General features: G+C 35.1%; 1 protein-coding gene across 4 annotated transcripts in view; it reads right to left on the bottom strand.

Annotated features, from left to right (window-relative positions):
• The window catches only part of IFT81 (intraflagellar transport 81), a 142,857-nt gene that overhangs the window by 56,389 nt on the left and 64,092 nt on the right, over positions 1-22,376 (bottom strand). For 2 of the 4 annotated variants that reach the window (XM_082667841.1, XM_082667842.1), the window contains 6 exons: positions 19,872-19,961; positions 17,323-17,388; positions 16,899-17,009; positions 14,849-14,933; positions 9,252-9,415; positions 7,847-7,942 (listed from right to left, as the gene is read on the bottom strand). In XM_082667841.1, the coding sequence (XP_082523967.1) occupies positions 7,847-7,942; positions 9,252-9,415; positions 14,849-14,933; positions 16,899-17,009; positions 17,323-17,388; positions 19,872-19,961 (612 nt within the window). Of the gene's footprint in view, positions 1-7,846; positions 7,943-9,251; positions 9,416-10,298; positions 10,356-11,852; positions 12,095-14,848; positions 14,934-16,898; positions 17,010-17,322; positions 17,389-19,871; positions 19,962-22,376 lie in introns of those variants that run through there. The other 2 variants (XM_082667843.1, XM_082667844.1) reach the window with 2 other exon arrangements.

Raw genomic sequence — 22,376 nt, 5'->3', positions numbered from 1 at the left:
AACAAGAATGCTTTATTCTCAAAACTACAACACAGGTCTTCTTATCTAAATTCATATCCATACTTTTAAAATAAAATGTTAAAACATTTATTATGTTTGGGGCAATCTAATAAATAAAATGCAGGTTCAAAATCAAACATCTGACTCACCAGAATTATGCAAACGTTTACACAATCCAGATGGCTGCTCTTAGCCATAATGGCAGCATTTTATATTAGTTAGCAACTCACGGGGGATTTCCTTAAATGAACCATGGCTGTACCGGTTTAAGAAAAACATTAGCTAAACTGTCTTCTCAAGTGAAATAGTACAAATATTTTCTTCAAACAAATTTGACAAGAAGGGGGAAATCTTTAGTCTAAACCCTTTAAAAAACTCTATTGTCCTCCCTGTTTAAAAAATGAAAAAAGACAGATGATGAAGGAATGTTTCCCTCTATAGAACTGTTTCAGCCAAAAAAAAAGAGAAGTAATGATTAGAGTACCAGAATTGTATAGGAATTGATGGTATGCTTCCTCAACATGATAAAATAAATAAATATAAACCTCAGCCCAAACCAGGATCTTATTTAATAGAGACATATGAGCATATATCCCGCCAAAGTCTGAAACAAGGTAAAAATGCCCAGCATCTCCACTACAATTTAATACTGTGCTGAAGGTATTTGCACACACCATTAGACAAGAGAAAGCAATTAGAAGCACAAGAATCTGAAAGGAAAAATTGGAATTTTCACAGTATATGATTATGTACCTAAAAAATCAAAAGAATCTACAGGAAATAAATCAATAGCTTTCATAGACAAATCAGTCAGAAAACATTTGGAAAGAAAAGCCCTCATTTATAAAAGCAAAAACCAAAATTAAATATGTAAGCATAAGTTTAACAAGAGAAGTTCCAAAATTTTATGAGGAAAACTATTCAACACTCCTGAAAGATACAAAAATAAACTTGAACAAATGGAGAGACATACCATGTTCTTAGATAGGAAGACTCAATATTGTAAAGATGTAAGTTCTAAGGTAATTGATAAATACAAGGCAACCCTAATAATTTTAAAAGTATGATTTTTTTCTAGAGATAGACAAATTGATAATAAAAGTTATTTGGAAGAACATACAAATAAGAATTGTAAGGGATTTCCCTGGTGGCGCCGTGGTTAAGAATCCGCCTGCCAATGCAGGGGACACAGGTTCAAGCCCTGGTCCGGGAAGATCCCACATTCTGCGGAGCAACTAAGCCTGTGCACCACAACTACTGAGCCTGCGCTCTAGAGCCTGCAAGCCACAACTACTGAGCCCATATGCCACAACTACTGAAGCCCACACGCCTAGAGCCCGTGCTCCGCAACAAGAGAAGCCACCACAATGAGAAGCCCACGCACCGCAACGAAGAGTAGCCCCCGCTCACTGCAACCAGAGAAAGCCTGTGTGCAGCAACGAAGACCCAATGCAGCCAAAAATAAATAAATTTATTTAAAAAAAAAGAATTGTAAGGAAACCCTAAAAAAGTAAAACAACTGGGGATGAAAATGGCTACTTTTATTAGATATTAGAACTTGATGATAAAGTTTCTATAATTAAAACAGTTAATATGGGTACATAAGCAGACAGGTCAACAGAACAACAGAAAATCTAGAAATAGATCCAATAGCATTTAAAAAATTTAAATAAAACAAAGGAGGACTCTCAAATCCATAGGGGAAAAATGGACTTTTTACCAACTGGTATTGGAACAACTGGATAATTGGACAGCATATACAATAAATACCATACACCAAAGAAAAATTCTAAACAGATCAAAGATTTAATTACAAAAATTAAATCACAGAATTCCAAAAAGGAAACTTGAGTAAATTTCTCTATAACTTTCAAGAGGGAAAAACATTCCTAAATATGACTTGAAACCTGAAATGATAAGTGAAAAAATTAATAAATTTGATTTCCTAAAAATGAAGAACTTTCCCATGGCAAAATAATACCATAAACAAAGTAAAAAGGCAAGTACCAAACTGGGGAAAATGTTACACTTATAAGCTAGATAAAGAGTAAATATTCCTGATATGTAAAGAGTTTCTAAAACTAGAAAAAAAAAAGGCCTACAGCCCTATAGAAAAATAGGTATAGATAGGAAGGGATAATTCACAGAAAAAGAATTAAAATGACTGTTACTCATGTGAAAAGATGCTCAACCTTGTTTATGGTAAGATAAAAAAAATTAAAACTATCATAAGATACCATTTCTCATCTACAAGGATGGCAAAAATCTTAAAGTTTGACAACATACTCTATCGGTGAGGCTGTAAGGAAACAGGTGCTTTCATACACTGCAGATAGGAATGTAAAATGCTAAAACCCCCATGAGGAGGAATTAGGCAATACTTAGCAAACTTACATCTACATTTATCGTTTGATGTAGCAATCTCACTTCTGAGACTATATCCCAAAGATACGCTGGCAAAAAATTGCAAAGACATAAACAAAAAGCTATTTATTTAAGTACGATTTGTAATAGCACAAAAATGGCAACAACCCAAATGTCCATTAATGGGGATTGGTTGAATAAACTGTGGTATAACCACTCAGTGCAGTATGTCTGTGAACAGGAATAAGCATATCCACTAGGACGGCTATAATAAAAAAGACAGATAATAACAAGTGTTGCTAAGAATGTGGAGAAATCAGAACCTTCATACACTGTTGGTGGGAATGTAAAATGGTACAGCTGTTTTGGAAAGCAGTCTGGCATTTCCTTAAAATGTAAAACACAGAATTATCATAGGAACCAACAACTGCACTCCTAGGAGTATACTCAAGAGAAATGAAAACTTATTTTGAAACAAAAACTTGTACAAGAATGCTCCTACCAGCATTATTCATAATAGCCAAAAAAGTAGAGACAACCCAAATGCTCATCAACTGGTGAATAGAAAAACAAAACGTGATATATCCATACAATGGGATATTATTCAGTAACAAAAAGGAATAAAGTATGTACAGATACATGCTACATCATGGATGAATTTTAAAAACTTTACACTAAGTAAAAGAAGCCAGTCACGAAGGACCACATATTGTATGATTCCATTTATATGAAATGTCCATGACAGGCAAATTTATAGAGATAGTTTGGTCTTTGGTAGGATTTGGGGGAAATGAGAAGTGACTGCTAATGATGGCTTTGGGGGTTATTTTTGGGGTGATAAAAATGTTCTAAAATTGATTGTGTAATGATTGCACAACTCTGTGATGCTAAAAACCATTGAATTGTAAATTTTAAATGGGTGAATTGTACAGTATGTAAACTGTATCTCAATAAAGTTATAAAGGAATAAAAATTATTTTACTATTCACAAGCATATATTAAGATAAAAGCATGGAGAATAAAAGTGTATAATATGCTCTTCTTTCTCTGAGGATGGAAATATATGAATATATGTATATGTAATATTATTTTTAATGGAATAATAAACTATAAAATTAAAAAATACCTATGGGAGAAGGAAAGAATAGCATGGATAGCACAGAGGTAGATGCTAGAAACTTCAAATACTTCTTGTTTTATAGGTTTGACTTGGAATCATGTAAATATTTTAAATAATTATAAAATTAATCTCGAAAATGTAATCCATAAAAATCAAAATGACCATATATATTTATGCAGTTTCCTTTGTGGCCTAACCATACAGAAGAATTATTCCCAGTAACTTTAGAACAGTAATTTGACTATATAACCCTAGGGGGATATATCCTAAAGACAACACAAACTAAAAAACAATTTTCAGCAGTAATCGTATTTTTGATGGTAGTATTGGTACTTTTATTTTGAAACTGTTGCATGTAATGCATGGATTTAAGCAAATGATGAACTATGTTGGTGCCAATGGAATGAAGCAAATAATGAATGCAATTATGTTGATGCTTCTGAGAACCAGAATTTTCAATTTGGGATAAGGAGGAAAATGGGAGATTGATGAGGTGAAGTAAAAACCCAGTAGGCCTGGAGGGCATTTCGTTTGTGGAACAGACAACCCTACACTTTCAAAACACAGATTCCAATGTCTAGTCATGGGTCAATTTAAAAGGTTGAAGAATATCTACCATTGGTCACACTACAGGAGGCCAGGGACCATCATATTAAAATGGGTGTTGGGTCTTTTCCTTCCAGAGCAAAAAAGGGGGAGGTGGGGCTTACTGTGGGAAGTCATAAACCACAGAGAGATTAACCTAATCATCCTGGCTCTTTTCCACACTCCACCATGCCAAGCAAACATCCTCTGAGCAGTCAGCATGACAGTGCTTGGAAAAGAGTCATGATAATTACCCAGTATTTTCTGGATAGATCCTTGATACACCTTCTATATGTTTCTTTCATTCTAAAGTTGTTCTCTGAGGAGCTGATGTCTTATTCCAATAATGACCCATGCTTATCTGCTCTGATATGAGGCCATCTACTGAGCAGGAACCAATACTGTAGAATTCCCTCCTATTCAGAGAAGCCATATCAAAAGGACTGCTAGCCATCAATAACTGAGCAAGAACTGTTTTTCTATAAACAAATATTGGGCAGAATGGCCCTCTCTGACAGCAAAGTAGAGATAAAAAAGTAATTCACCTAACTTCATCTCCTCTGTATTCCAGGGAATGGCAAATTGGAGATTTACTTACCTAGAATTTTAATTCATTCTTCAGGACCAAGTTAATAAAAGACCAAGAAACTCCTGATTAAACTGGATATGGAGTATTTTGTAGACAGGGCTGCAGATTTTGGCTTTGTTATATTTCTGCTTTCTCAGTTAACATTTCAGAGCTGAAACATTCCACATTCCCCAGCAGTGTGGGGGCCAACTCAGGCTTACAATTCTGACTAAAAATCACCCTGTGCTTCTAGCTTATCCGAATTTTCTGCCCCTCACTAAGCATTACACTATCCAGGAGATACACTAGCAAGTTGTGCAACTGAAAAAACCCCACACTTTTCATTTAGATTCTTGCAACTGTATCATATGTAATATTATCACTTTTTCTACATTTTGGTCAAATAAATTTTTATATCAACTAAAAACAAACAAACAAACAAAACCAGTAGTCTTGAATCTGAACTGAAAGGATCAGTATGAACTCATGGTGTACTTTATGAGAGAGAAAGAGAAAAAATACTTCCTAGCTCTGTCCACTAAAAAGACCTAAAAACAATGGCCACCCCAGTAGCAATGAGAAGTACTAATACCAGATTGTGGTCTGTAAATATCATTTCCTACTAAAACATATCAGGCTCATAGAAGAAAGTCTAATTCCAAGACTGGGGTAGGAAATGTAAAAGATGAGCCTAGAAACTATCTTAATCATACCAGAAAGCAAGGATGTTATCAAAGACAAATAGTATTTTAAAAGGACTCAGGCAATTATGCTCCAATAAAGATGTTTAAAAAAAAAAAAAAAAAAAAGACTCAGTCCTACCAGCCAAAAATGGGACAATTTAAGCATCATTAAGGGAAATGTCTGCAACCTAAATTTCATTACATCTATGGTTCATAATAACATTAAATAGATAAGAAACCAAAAAAATTAAAAACTAACCCTAATTAATCATTTTTAATGTTAGACGCAACCAATCCATTTTGAAAACTGAAAAATAAAAATAAGAATCAAGCATGTACCCTGACTTTCCTATATGAACTATACTCCAGGATAACCAAATAGCTGATGAGAGGAGGTTTCTCTTTTCAGAAGTAGTCCAGCTCCAACATCGCTAATTATTAGAGAAATGCAAGTCAAAACTACAATGAGGTACCACCTCACACCAGTCAGCATGGCCATGATTAAGACGTCTACAAATAACAAATGCTGGAGAGGGTGTGGAGAAAAGGGAACCCTCCTACACGGTTGGTCGGAATCTAAATTAGTGCAGCCACTGTGGAAAACAGTATGGAGGTTCCTCAAAAAACTGAAAATAGAGTTGCCATATGATCCAGCAATACTACTCCTGGGCATATATATGGACAAAAACATAATTCAAAAGACACATGCACCCCTATGTTCATAGCAGCACTATTCACAATAGCCAAGACATGGAAACAACCTAAATGTCCGTTGACAGATGAGTGGATAAAGATGTGGTACATATATACAATGAAATACTACTCAGCCATAAAAAAAGAATGAAATAATGCCATTTGCAGCTACATGGATGGACCTAGAGATTATCATACTAAGTAAAGTAAGTCAGAAAGAGAAAGACAAAAACAAGGTCCTACTGTACAGCACAGGGAACTATATTCAATATTCTGTGATAAGCCATAATGGAAAAGAATATAAAAAAAGAATGTATATATGTATAACTGATTCACTTTGCTGTACAACAGAAATTAACACAACACTGTAAATCAACTATATTTCAATTAAAAAAGTAGTCTGCTAATAAATGAAGAAGGAATCATAGTATCAACATTTTATTATTCTTAATGAAATAAATGGGCAGGCACTGATAATCAATGGCACAAAAAAAAATCACAAAAAAAGAGACAACCAAACATTAGTCCCTCCAAATGAAAGTATAAAATACCACTTAGAGAATATTCTTGACCAAAAAAAAAAAAAAAATCAAACCAGAACCTGTTCAAGCTTCTAGATCGAATATATAGGAAATACAGGAAACAGAGGAACATTTTAAAAGGACACCATCAGGCTGCAATCAGTAAAACACCAACTATGGGAAATGCTATAGGATAAATAAACAAGTTTCAATTTAAAAAACTGCAAGAAAATTATTAAATGAGTGGATAAATAAGTAGGGAAGAGAGCCTATAGATTAAAAGAGACAAATATATCAACCAAATGCAGTGTATAAATCCTGTATGGATCCTAATTAAAACAAAGCCACTGGGGGAAAAAAAAAAACAGGAAAGGAAAAAAAGAAAGAAAGAGACAATCAAGGAAATCTGAACACTGATTGGATATTGGCCAATATTAAGGAAGTAATAAAAGTTTTCAAATGTGGTATGTTAAGTTTTTTAAAAGTATTTTTTAAAGATACGTTCTGAGATATTTGTAGATGAAATTATATGAAGTCTAAGATTTGCTTCAAATAATCCAGTTGGGGCGGGGGGTATAGATGAAATAAGAATGGCCATGATTGCTATAGCTGAGGCACACTGAGGGTTTACTGAACTATTTTCTCTACCTTTTTATATGGTTAAATTTTTCCATTATAAAAAGGTTCTTTAAAAAATTCTAGCATCCTTGAATAATGCTTTGTTATGTTGCTCAGTATTTTCTGAGGTTACAGAATGCTCTTCACACTAAACTCTTCTTGCCAAGGTTCTTGTCAGGTAATCCATGGCTGTCATTTGAGCCTTCTGTCTATTAATACATAACAACATATATACCCTCATGACTTCTGGATAAAATGATAAATGCCTTAGCACTAAAATTCAATTTATTCTGTATTTTTTCAAACTAACTCTAAACCTGAAAAAGTATATTGCCTTTAGTTCATTAAAGATTATAAATAATCTTATTTATATCACTTAAAGTAAGCATTCATATAAAAAATCAAATTTCACACTCACAGATATAACCACAAAGAGCTCTATCACCACAGTTGGCAGACACTAAGGAAACTAAGCATTATCAGATATATTGAATTTCAAACCTGAACATGTGTCTTTTGTGTCTTTTCCACAAATTCTTTCTTATAATCTGGAGATTAGCAATGACAGGAGAACATTTATTCTTTGCTTCCTTCTCACTTTAAGACTATCGATAACACAGACCATGGTATTAATGAAAATGTTCACCAACAAGATTACAGACCTAAATATGTGAGCCAAAAGGAGTGGTCTTACCTGTTGCCTATATAGTGACAGTTTGCCTTCAATTGGCTCATTTCTCATCATTTTCTTTTCAATCAGCTGACTGATCTGTGTGTTTATTTCATTTATCTAAAACAGTATGAAAATAAAAAGGTTAAAACTCTGCCTATGATTACCCAAACTAAGGGACATCTGGCCAAACAAAACTTTGAATTTACAGTTGTTATTATCAGTAATTTGATGGGAGGATCAGCTCCATTAACATTATGAGTGGGCTGTTACGATTACTTTTAGAGACAACTTGCATTTCACAGTTCATGATATATATTTACACAATTTGATTACTTACATGGATTTAACCATCTATATCTAAATTATCCTAAAGTATTCTACATGAAATATTTATATATTACTATCAAAAAGATGATTTCTAAAAATCTGAAGTTATCCCTTCACCTAGGCTGTGACTTTCAAGTAACTGTAAGTGATAAAGCAAATCTGGACTAACATTCCCCAGGGATTTAGTACAAGGAATTCACGAACCCAGCTGAGAGTTGACATGAATGACATCTAAAAACCCTTCCTGTTCTAATGAATGATCTATGATTCTATAATAGCTGTCACTTATCCTATTGATTAATCGAAACTTTTCTCAAATGTAGTAAAACTGAATAAAGCCAACAGAAGCATATAGTCCTATAATAAATTTTTTTAAATTACATGGCTTTCAGTATAACTATCCTTTGAAAAACTAGAATTTTCCTGTTAATCTTATAACATTAAACTGAGCCAAATCTGACTTGGACAACTAATTTCTATACATAAATTAAAAGAATAAAATCATTAGAATTATGTATTTAATTGTAGTGGCTATTAAGTACATTAAAGTCAAAATCTTTCAATCAATTTTCATGATATTTAATTATTATTTTAAAAAATATACATTTGATTAGTGTTTTTAGGGAAGAAAAATGTTATGATACCAGGTTTCAATGAGCATTACAAGAAAGTTTAGTAATTCCAAAGCAGGCATAAAAAGCTAATAAAAATCATTAGCTTTAAATACAAAATTGCTATAACATTATTCTTGGAAATAAAAAGTAATCACATTTACGATATTTTAAAAATTGTCAACTAAATTATTATATTCTGAATATATAAACTTATGAGTCAATCATATACATTAATTTATATATCCAAGTTACCCACTTTCCTAATCAGTTGACTAGGTTTATATAACACCATGTGGATTAAGTGACAGCATTATGTGCTACAATTTCTCATAAAGAACAACTCCTCATAAGAGCTGTCAGCTCTTAGCACAGGTTAACTTAAGAGTCAAGAGTAGGACACTATAGAAAGCAGTTCACATAATTTTCACAGGAGTGGGGATGAGATAAAATTGGAAGCTTATAAAAAGAAGATGATTGTTACTTACTTTAGATTCAAGTTCAAGAAGATCAGAATGACCCATAGCAGGCTCTGAAACCACTTTCTGTAAAAAATGCAATTCTTTTTTCTTGTTCTCTAATTCTTTAGGAAATTTTTCAGTTACCATATATGAATTAAACTTTATCTCCTCCTCTAGCCTCTTCATTAAACCTATAAAAATAAAATAAATGAATATTCAGCCCAAGAGAGTAGGTAAAGTGATGCTTTGTACATTTTAAAACATAAGACCTGGATAGTATGGCACATCCATTGAAAGCATTCTGTATAATACCTAGCATAGAACAATAAAAGATTGGCCACTGAAATTTTTTGCTGTTAATTAGAGTGATAATGAAGGACAATTTACATAGAAGAATATTTAAATTATAGAAAAAGTAATATTATGATCTTTCCAAATTACCACCTAATTCTTTTACAGTCCACAATATGCAAAAATAACCTTTACGGTGCCAAATATTTTGTTGGGTCATATTTTGTCGTCTAAGTATTTAAGGAATCCATGAACCAAATGACAACACAAATGAAATCTAATCCAGGTTATTTCTTCTATAAGTGGTCATTTATTCTTCTTCTTTTGCAGTACTTATGATGCAATTTATATTTCTATTCTAATACTTCATAAATGGTAATACATTATCATTTTTAGCTTTAAACCAATGAAGATATTACTAAAGGTACAAGTTAAAATCTGAAAAAGAGAAATTATCTACATTCATAAACATTTTCAGTTTTCCATGTTTGGTAGTTTTGATTTTGTAAAGTATTAGTTTACAGTTAAGTGGCAACTTAAATTACATTTTCTTATTCTGGCAGTATTAGTTTACAGTTAAGTGGCAACTTAAAATACATTTTCTTATTCTGGCAGAGTGAACAAACATACACATATACAGATTTTCAGTGAATAATGGTTTTGTTATAAATTCCCAGCCTTGAGAGCTTTAAAAAGTTTATTTCAGATCTTTCCATTACACATTTACAAATTCTGGCTTGACTTTTTAAAACACTGGATTTCCGGTTTAAGTAATCTACGTACGTAGATTGCATAATAAATCTCAGCCAAAGCCTTAAAATTATTTTTAGTTCTGCTGTGCTAACCGTATATTAATGTGTAAAAATTTATTAATGGTAAATTCACGAGTTTTCCATTCATCCCTACAATTTTCCACCTCTTTTTTTAGGGACTGGGGATAGGAAGGGAAAAGAAAGTGTTTACTGAATCACACTATAATTAGGCAGACATTCCTATATGGTTTCCGATTAACTCTACCACCTGGCTTCTTTGGCTATTAGATGACTAGTTTTTCCACCTTCAAGTTCTTAAACATAGTGCATGTAATCAGAGATGCAAGAAATCAAAATCTAAAATGTTTTTAAAGATTTAAAATTCTTTAATATTACTTTCCTTATTTAAAAAAAGTTTCTAATTCTAGAAAATACAAACCAATCTATAGTAACAGAAAGCAGATCAGTGGTTGCCTGGGATGGGTTAGAGAGGCAGAGAGGGACAGGAGTGAGATATTACAAAGGGGCACAAGGAAATGTTTAGAGGTGATGGATATATTTGTTATTTTGATTAAGGTTGACAGTTTCACTAGTGTATATGTATGTCAGAACTTATCAAGTGTATACTCTAAACATGTGCTGTTTACTGTATGTCCATTTTACCTCAGTAAAGCTATTAAAAAACAAAAACAGAGTTTCCATCACATTTTAAATTCTTCTCTTAAAAATTTTAACTTATGAACAGTGGACACGTTTCTATGCAGTTTTTTAAAAATTATCTTTGAAAATCCTGGTGAAATTAAATATAAGGTCACTTAAGATCTCCGCAAACATTTTGATTAAAAACCCTTTGAAAACGTCTCACTGATCCTATTACAACTGAATGAGTAGCTTCTTTTACATAATAAATCTCAGGAATATGTAGAGTATAAAGATGAATTAACAAGTGAGTATTTTATAATACAGCTGTTACTCTGAAAAAATACAAATTATACTGTTATACTAAAAATACTTTTATGTTATTTAAGCAAACAGAAATTTTTTGTAAGCCATTTGTTGTTACTAAAAAATTTCGATGGACCTTATTAAACTAAATACCTGAAGCAACTGAACATCTGTTTACTCTTTTCCTAGGCTGCTGAATATAATCCTTAAGACTCTGCTTCCCAGAAAGATGTCAACAAATCAGGAACTCCTTAACTTCCTGCTCCCCACTCCCTGTCCATCCACAAAAAACATATATTGCACACATAATACCTTATTTTTATATTTTCAGCCATTTTTTTTTCTTACTTGATTTCCCTCCTACCCGTGGAAAAGATCATTTTCTTCCTATGCAGGGTTAAGGTCTCTACTCCCACCACCCAACTATTTAACAGATTGTTTACTGAATGCTGGCTGTGTGTAATCTGTGTGCTAAGGCCTGAAAATAGAAAGAACAATTATGCCTTGGTGACTAGCCTGTTTAGCTGTGTCAGAGTCAGATATGCCAACAATTAACATATTATGGTAATTGCTGTAGAACATTCAGCGCAATACAGGGACACAATGGGAGCACACAGGAAAGGTTGTTACCAATTCTCACCTTTTCCTCCTGAATCTTCCAATCTTCCTTTGTCTGACTGACTCTCCAGCAATGTGAACACCACTAGACCACTACCCTGCCTCAATCTATGCACAGTACTATATTTCTCAATCATTTGCACACTCTCTCCCTTGCTTTCTTTTCAAAGACAAGCAGTCAGAAGAAGCCTGCCCTTTTATCTCTACTTCTTCCTCCATCATTTGCTTAGCTTACTACATTTATGTTCTTTTAGGTCACTCTGCCTTGGCATGGAATGTCTTCCACTCTTCTACCTCTCCAGCTTTAATTTAACTCAATTGCCACACCTCCAGGAAACCATTTGACTCTGTGTTAGCGTTTAGTGCTCTTTGCCTCTTTGTTCTCATGGGAGCCTGTGCTGAGCTCCATCGGTGTATTTGTCACACTGCATTATAATTGTCCACTGCTTGTCATTTCTCCATTAGACTGTGAGCACTTTAATAGAAATAGCTTTTCTTTCTATTCCTAGCACTTAGCACAGTATCTGACAAGTAGCAGATGTCCAGTAAACACTGAATTAATGGACTATTGGTTTTGAGCCAATTACTTCTGTTACTGCGTAACAACACAATTGACTTTACTGTTTAGCATCATCTACTAACATTTCGAGAGATGCCCAAAACAGAACAACTTTATTTGTCCATTTTATTACTAAATAATTATGTATTTCCTGGCCCAAACAATTCTATTTAGGCTAGAAAGCCAAAGCAAAACAAAGTCTATCAATTCAAACAAAAAATGAAATATTACTAATACTATAAATATCTTTGGATATTCTGTTTAGTTACCAGAATTAAAACATAATAGCAAGAAATATTTAACCAAATAAAACTGAGGATAAGCAGAAACACATGTTCAGGCTAACATTTTAAGTTGTATTAAACTGTACTGATCAATCAATTTTTCTGCATACCAAATCTTTCAATTCTTATATACATTACCTTCCTTTTCAAAAATTCACTATTAATGTTAAGTTCTAGAAATTTCTTAGCAAGGATAGACATATGAAAACAAATTGCTTATTGATATTAATTTTTAAATGGCTATAATTTAAGGAATTTCTTTTGAAGATTTATCTTAATTTTTTACAGTAAAGATGTGAAGGACCCTACATCAAACCCAAAGAACATATACTAAAAAGATATACTATATATAATACTAAGGAGGAAAAAAAGCACTAAAAAATTACTTTCTTTTGTCCTAAACATTCTCCTAAAAGGTGAAAACTTAGTGAATAAGGAATCAAATGACACCAACAACTAAATGCATGGCAACTTCCAGGTACTGCTTGAATCTGAATTTATGACTGAGAGGAGTCAGAGATTCTATGGAAAGCCACTAATTAATACGTATGAACCATACATTTTATAGGGAGTACTATACTGGTTTCTTAAATATCAATTAAATATGCCGTATTTCCTTGATTTTAAGATGCCATCAACTAAATTACAAATACCATGTGAAATGCATACATAAAGTATAAGATGTATCTCAATTGCAAAACCAATTAAAATGGTAAAGAACATGTGTCTAGAATCAAGGAAATACTGTATTACCTCTTTCAACAGCTTTATTGAGATATAATTTACCACACAGCCATAAAATTCATCTGTTTAAAGTGTACAATTCAATGGCTTTTAGTAAATTCACAGAATTGTGTAACGATTACCACAATCAATTTTAGACCATTTTAATCAGCTTAAAAAGAAGCCTCTATACCCACTAGCAGTCACCTCCTCCCCCCATCATCCACCTACCAACACAGCTGTCCTCCCCTACAGTTCCCCAACCCTAGGCAATCACTAGTTTGACTTCCATCTCTATGGATTTGCTTATTCTGGAAATTTCATACAAATGGGGTCATATAATATGTTTTTGTGACTAGTTTCTTTCACTTAAGATGTTTTTGGGGTTCATGCATATTGTAGCATGTATCAACACTTCATTCCTTTTATTGTTGAATAACATTCCACTGTATGGATATGCTACAGTTTGTTTATTCATTCATCAGTTTAGGGATACTGGGGTTGTTTTTACTTTTTGGCTATTATGAACAATGCTGCTATGAACATTTATGTACAACTTTTTGGGTGGACATATGTTTTAAACTCTCTTGGTAGAATAAAATTGCCGGATCATATGGTAATTCTAGGTTTAACACTTTGAGGAACTGCCAAACTGTTTTCCAAAGTGGATGCATCATTTTACATTCCCACTAGCAAAGTATGCAGGTTCCAATTTCTCTACATCCTTGTCAACACCTGTTATTGACTGTCTTTTTTATTACAGTCATTCTGTATATTATATCTTAGAGTATAATATTTCACAGAATACTAGAAAAAGATAAATTAACCTTCCCATAGCTGGATATTTATACTGAAATATTTCTCCAATACCAATGAGAACTTTTTACTGCTCTTCCAATTTACATGGTCTCCCTTCTGATGAGCACACTTAAAAAATGCCTAGGATAGGTTTGGTGGTATAATCTGGGATATCAGAACAATGTATCCTCTATGTAAAGCTAATGTGCCAGCAGAGCCAGGGATACCCATGTCATTAGCACAACCCAAAATATGAAACAACACTCAGTTTTAAGGGTCCAGCATTTTACTCTTTTTCTTTATAGCCCTGGCACTAAAACAATATTCACATTTTTTCCATCCATCATTCTCATAAAATACATTCTAAGTATTTTATACATTCACACACCAGAGAGCCTCTCTCCATCGTGGTTTTCATTAGTTCACCCTCTGACAAAACACTGAAAGGGAATTTAAAAACCACAGGTGAACACTTAAGGATGTCTTCATCAGGGCTGTCACTTGCTAGCTAGGAAATGATGCCCTAAAATGCTGAGCTATCACTTGATGATAATTAGTTCCCATTAGTAAGGAAGACTACTGATTTAAATTAATATTCTCGCTAATATGATGACTTATATCATATTATATGATCATCATATAATTTCCACTTACTTTCAGGCTTCGCATCTGCTGCTGCATGGCGCATACTTTTCAACTGGTTTTGTATTCTTTGCAGTCTCTGCACTGCATGAAATAGCTTTAAAATACAATTAGATCTATTACTTCCTTATTCTAATGAAACCTACCATTCATAGACATGCAATGAAAAATACAAGTTCCACATAATTATTATGCTGTAAAGGGAACAAATGATAAGAACTAAAAAATTACTAAGCTAAACCCAAAATGTAATTGGTTCGCTCAATACCCTCTCATGTAAATCTTAAAAGAAAAGCTTTCAGAAACTTTTTCTTTAGTTATTTGTTGAATTAGGTGATCAAGGAAAAATGCTGGTTAGAAAAGTATATGCACCAGGCTTTTCTGTTAAAACATGGTTTTCTTTATTCTAAGGAATGCTAGCATTCTCAGAAATGATGGCTCAGGAATCAGAAACTGATGCTAAGTAACCATTCAGGGCTTGGGCAATGCAGCTTACTGCTGCAGGGTAACTATTATGATGCCAAGCCAAGTTCCAAAAGAGCCAAACATCTAAACTGCTCACTTAGTAGGAAATGAAGCTGATTTGAAATATATTTTTAATGTACAAGTCTACTCAGTGTTAAGATAGATTTTTTTTTTTTTGCGGTACACAGGCCTCTCACTGTTGTGGCCTCTCCTGTCGCGGAGCACAGGCTCCTGACGCGCAGGCTCAGCGGCCATGGCTCACGGGCCCAGCCGCTCCACAGCATGTGGAATCTTCCCAGACCGGGGCACGAACCCGTGTCCCCTGCATCGGCAGGCGGACTCTCAACCACTGCACCACCAGGGAAGCCCTAAGATAGATTTTTAATAAAATAGAAGAAATACTTTCTGGCTGGGAATTCCCTGGTGGCGCAGTGGTTAAGAATCCACCTGCCAGTGCAGGGGACACAGGTTCGAGCCCTGGTCCGGGAAGATCCCACATGCCGTGGAGCAACGAAGCCCATGCGCCACAACTACTGAGCCTGTGCTCTAGAGCCTATGAGCCACAACCACTGAGCCCATGCGCCGCAACTATTGAAGCCCGTGTGCCTAGAGCCCATGCTCCACAACAAGAGAAGCCTCTGCAATGGGAAGCCCGCGCACCACAGCAAAGAGTAGCCCCTGCTCGCTGCAACTAAAGAAAACCTGCGCGCAGCAATGAAGACCAAATGCAGCCAAAAATAAATAAATAAAATAAATACATTTTTTTTAAAAAAGAAATTCTGGCCAAATTATTTTTTCTTTAAGGCAAAGTCTAAAAACGTGGAGTGTGGGTAATTTTGACCCTTTTCAAGATCTGCTTATTTGCCCATGGAGTAAAGTGTAAAGAATACAGTGATCAGTGGAATAAAATGGATGTTTTTTCATAGCCCCACAATCTCAGGACACCCTTTAAGAGATTCTAGAAGTTTTATTAGCAGTTAATCTTACTGCTTAACATTACAATGGATATTCTGTAATGCTGGAACAACATGAGTTAAGCATGGGCCAAAAGATAGTGTATAGATACCTACAGAGAATAGAACCCAAAAGATGGTATTGTTTTTGCTGTTGGTGCCACACAATACTCTTTTTTTGTTGTTGTTTGTTTGTTTGTTTTTATAAATTTATTTATTTACTTTATATTTTATTTTTGGCTGTGTTGGGTCTTCGTTTCTGTGCAACAGCTTTCTCCAGTTGCGGCGAGCAGGGGCCACTCTTCATCGCGGTGCGCGGGCCTCTCACTCTTGCGGCCTCTCTCGTTGCGGAGTATAGGCTCCAGATGTGCAGGCTCAGTAGTTGTGGCTCACGGGCTTAGTTGCTCCACGGCATGTGGGATCTTCCCAGACCAGGGTTCGAACCCATGTCCCCTGCATTGGCAGGCAGATTCTTAACCACTGCGCCACCAGGGAAGCTCACCACACAATACTCTTAAAAAGAGTATTTCATCATGTTAACAAAGGGAATCGTGAACTACAATTCTAAAAAATCTTCTTTACATTTGAATGATCAGCAGGAACTATTTCTTTCACAATGAGAATATAAACTTTTATGTGGGTACCTGATTCTTTTGTTCCTGTTTCTGTTGTGCAAGAAATTCTTCTCTCTCTTTCTCAACTCGAAGTTGCCTTGCTATTTTAAGCATCCGTTGATGATTCTGAACTGTCTCCACCTACAGTGAGGGAATAAATAGTATATATTACTATCAGGTTTAAGAAAGACGTTAGCATGTCATGTGACTCAGACATCCACTTATCATTTCCTTTTGGTAAACAGTATTCCCTAGAGATGACACTAAAGTTTCAGACTCCAGGTCCTTAACAAGTTTTGGGCTGCTGCCTAGGGAGATTCCCTTTCCATCAATGTATTTGACTCCAGCCTCCGATGTACACTCATGCCTTGCTTAATCTTTATTTGCATTCCTAAATCTTTGCAAGTCCTTGGGAATTGGGGCCAAAGTCTTACAGTGCTAATTCTTGCCTTACCCTTTTCTTCAAACGTTCAACTCTCTTAATGAGCTGATCCTTTTCTTCCTCCATTGCACTGATATCCTAAAAAGTAGTCAAGAAGACGTTATAAGAAAAAGTATTCTTTGTCTGTAGAATTCAGATAAGGTCTTTACATGATTATGCATCTACCATTTCCATCACTTATAACCAGAGCATTAAGGAACAAAGATCCTCTTTTGGATGAAGGGCATTTCTATTCCCACCCCTCACCCCAGGGTTCTTTATGCAGGGTAATTTATTTGGTAGCTTGGTGTTCATCTAGAAAAGCAACTGAAACAGGTTACAAAGCAGTAAGGTAAAGCTGCCAACCAGACATTTGTGTTCTGATTCCAAATATGGGCACATGATTTTTAAAAAATCTTCTATAATGGAAAGTGTACAGGTCTAAAAACATGAACAACAGCTGCTGACATCCCGTCTGCTCTGTTAAATACCAAACTATATATTCTGTCAATTTTCCACCAAAATTATTTTTAAGGCTATGGTGTTTTCAAGACATAAATTTGTATCTGGTTTTGTCAATTAACCAATTCCATCTCTAAAAATAAAGATTTCAAAAATGTCATTTAACCAGCTCCACAATAGTTTCTAGTGAAAACAAACAAAAAATCCTTCCTAACCCAAAAAACTAATAGGCTAACTCTCACAGTAATAATAAAAGGAAAAATATATACGGTAGTCAGTACTGACAGGATTTGGGAAAATAGGCACTGTTACTACTGGTGGCATTATATTGAAGAACAATATCAAAAGTCTTAAAATAAATGTGTATGCATTCTGGCTCAGTAATTTCACCTCTGGGAATCTATAAAGATCCTCATAGATGTCAATTATATCTAAAATTTGGAAATGACCCAAATGTCTGAGGATTATTAAGTAAATCATGGCACAACACAATGAAAATCACTAAAAATCATGAAGAATGTTGAATGACATGAGAAAAAGTCATGATATGACATTACTTGAAAGAAGCAGATTATAACATTTATATATAATACAATACCAATAAAAATATATTAAATATATTCACTAAAATATCAGTAGCAGTTATCACTAGAGCATGGCATTTTGAGTGAATTATTTTCTATTTTTTGCTTAATCATACTTCTTTACAAAGAATATGTTGAAAAATACTTTGGTAATAATTAATAAAATTAAAATCACAGACGCTAAGTTATTTTATCATTTTAGTTTACTCACATGACATAATGGAGGAACCATAGATAGACATCACTCTTATTCCATACTTTGTGATAACTATCTACTTATGGGTCTTTCTTTTCCATTAGATGTGAGTTCATCTTTCATTTCTTATACATTCATACATACATTCTCAAACTCTTATTGAGAACCTCCCACATGCAGGGCACTGTGATAGGCACTGGGGATACTGTGGTGAACAAGATATGTAGACGTGGTCCCTGCCCTCACTGGGTTTAAATACAGTTGGTAAGACAGGCATTAAAATAATCATAAGTGTAATGAGTGTTATGAAACAGAAAGAACTGGGGGGAACTAATCTATCTAGGGAATCAGGGAAGGCCTCCCTGAGGAAGCAACTTCTAATGTTTCCTGTTTGAATGAGAAGATAAAGATGTGATTTCTAAAAATACAAAATCCATGAAAGTGAGAATTAGCAATTGTTTAGAGAAAGAACTTACACACCTAGCAAGAATATAAAGACATTTTTTGGAGAACACTAAGTAACATACATCAAAAGTCCTAAAAATTCTCATATGCTTTAATAAGCAATTCTACTTCTAGGAATTTACTCTAAGGAAACAATCGCAGGTACCCCCAAATAAATTTATGTAGAAGATAATCACAGCATTATCTATGACAGCAAAAAATGAAAACAAAACACCAAAAATTGTCAGACTATCCATACCACAGAATATTAAATTAATATTAATAATTAATTAATATAAATTTAGTCATGAAAAATCATACTGTAGAAAGATAACAATGGGAATATATTCCCATGTAATGATTAAAAAACAAATAATTATGTATAGCATGATCCCAAATACACACACACATATATATTTTTTTCTATATCATATATATATATTAGATAAAGACCCAATTTTTTTTTTTTTTTTTTGCGGTACGCGGGCCTCTCACTGTTGTGGCCTCTCCAGTTGTGGAGCACAGGCTCTGGACGTGCAGGCTCAGCGGCCATGGCTCACGGGCCCAGCCGCTCCGCAGCATGTGGGATCTTCCCGGACCGGGGCACGAACCCATGTCCCCTGCATCAGCAGGCAGACTCTCAACCACTGCGCCACCAGGGAAGCCCAAGACCCAAATTTTAATTGCTTTTAATCCATGGTAATGGTCTATATAGTACATAAGAACTAATTATGAAGTTACCCTGGCCTCATTAATTTCTTCAGTAAAGAATCAGCAAAGGTCCTACAAAAGAAAATTTGCCATTTGCTATCACTAGTTTCCACATAATCTTAAGACTCATACTGAATTTAATTCAAGTTCCCCAAAAAATGGTTATTATGTTTTTTTTCCTTTACCCTTCTTATTTCTGCTGTAGAAAATCCAGATGTCTTGAGCTGCTCACATTCTTTATGCAAAGTTTTAAAGGCTTCCATCAAATCTTCATACTAAAAGAACAAGTTAAAAAATTATAAACTAGTGACTAGATCCAGTAGGCTTTTCTTAATCAGGTTATCTATTAAAGTGATTACTTAATCGGTATAGAACAGCATTTAAATATATCCTTAAACATTTATACAGGACACAAAAAAAGTTGGTGTATATAATCTGGCCTCTAAAGATTTCTCTGGTTACTTCCCTAACTAACACTCTATTCACTAGCTTTGTTGATCTTCTTTCAATCCCTGGATTATTCCACCTTCACTTTACACACCCTATTCCCTCTGAGAATACTCTATGACTCCCTCACCATTTGCCAGGATAGCTCCTATTAATCCTTCAGGTCTCAGCACAGACACCACTATCCTCAAAGAAGCCTTCTCTAGCCCTGTACCTATTCCATATCAGAGTACCATGATATCAGAGTAAATATCATATAAAATTATAATTGCTAGTTACTTTAGACAGTGAGAGTCAGGAGGATAAGAATCATATTACTTGTGGAGACTTCTACATTCCTAGGGCCTAGCATAGTGCATAACCAATACAGGTGTGCAATAAAAAGTAGTTAAATGAATGAAAAACATCACAACTCTTACCCAAAATTTTTTAAAAATAGGTCTTTTTGTGGATAATGACAGAAAATTAATAATATTTTTTCTTGACTGATCATATTCTGCAAGTCTGTAAATCATTCTAAAACTCTTCATTCAGAAAGACAATGTTCATTTTTTTTTTTTTTTTTTGCGATACGCGGGCCTCTCACTGTTGTGGCCTCTCCCGTTGCAGAGAACAGGCTCCGGACGCGCAGGCTCAGCGGCCATGGCTCACGGGCCCAGCCGCTCCACGGCATGTAGGATCTTCCCGGACCGGGGCACGAACCCGTGTCCCCTGCATTGCCAGGCGGACTCTCAACCACTGCGCCACCAGGGAAGCCCACAATGTTCATTTTTTATTAGGCTCTCTGCTAAATGGCTAAATGTGTAAGTCATTTTATACATATACGTCAAACATGCTTCGAGGACAAACATGTCTTATTAATCCTTCCATTAATAATTAGCTGGGCGTGTTTAGTAAAAGCCTATTAATAACCTTCCTCCAGGGACGTCCCTGGTGGTGCAGTGTTTAAGAATCCGCCTGCCAGTGCAGGGGACACGGGTTTGAGCCCTGGTCCGGGAAGATCCCACGTGCCGCGGAGCAACTAAGCCTGTGCGCCACAACTACCGAGCCGGCGCTCTAGAGCCCGCGTGCCACAACTACTGAAGCCCACGTGCCTAGAGCCCGCGCTCCGCAACAAGAGAAGCCACCGCAACGAGAAGCCTGAGCCCCGCAACGAAGAGTTGCCCCCACTCGCCCCAACTAGAGAAAGCCTGCGCACAGCAACGAAGACCCAACACAGGCAAATAAATAAATAAATTTATTTAAAAAATAAAATAAAATAACCTTACTCCAGAGGAATTGGTTTCTATCAAATTTATTGATGTGCGGTCTTCCCTGGTGGCGCAGTGGTTGCGAGTCCGCCTGCCGATGCAGGGGACGCGGGTTCGTGCCCCGGTCCGGGAAGATCCCACATGCCACGGAGTGGCTGGGCCCGTGAGCCATGGCCGCTGAGCCTGCGCGTTCGGAGCCTGTGCTCCGCAACGGGAGAGGCCACAGCAGTGAGAGGCCCACGTACCACACACACACATAAAAAAATTTATTGATGTGGGAGGGTAGGGAGGATAAAATAGTTCATATTTACAATAAATAAAATAAAATATAAAATAATAAAATAAAATATTTCATATTTACACCTCTCTATTTCTTACATTATGTAAAGCATTCAAAGGTAGGGGCTGCCGTGGTCTCATTCTGCTATACTTTTCTCAAGGCATCTACTGTAACATTTCACATAATTATTTGCATAAATCTTTCAACCCTAGAAATGTCGTAAGAGATCAATACTGACTCTATTTTGAGTGACTGCTATGGATGAAATATATTTCATCCAAAATATATGGATGAAAAAACATTTAGTTGATTGTTTCGATTAATACAAATTTTGAGCACATACCATATAGAAGCAACCCTACCAAACTCTGGAGGAAAACAAAGATGGATAAGACATGATATCTGTTTTCATAGATCTCATAATCTATTGGGAGAGACAGATTGACAGACTACTCACAACAAACTGGCACAAAACGGCCTACATACCTACTATAGAACAAAAGCACAAACACTAAACAGAGGCAAATTTTTTTCTTTTAAATCAAAGTTCTTTGAAATCTTAAGCCTAAATTCTTTCTTTCCATAGTCTTTGATCAGCAATGTGCTTTGAAATCCCAGGACCAGGAGCCAGACCAGCCAGAATCCTGAGTAGTCAAGAGTTTTAAGACCTTAAGGCCAGAACCCAGTATCACCCCAAAACTCTGGAGAGGAAA

This window comes from Grampus griseus, assembly GCF_964374135.1.
Source record: "Grampus griseus genome assembly, chromosome: 12".
Lineage (NCBI taxonomy): Eukaryota > Metazoa > Chordata > Mammalia > Artiodactyla > Delphinidae > Grampus > Grampus griseus.
Note: the sequence above shows the minus strand (reverse complement) of the source record. Positions and strands in the feature narration are given on the sequence as shown.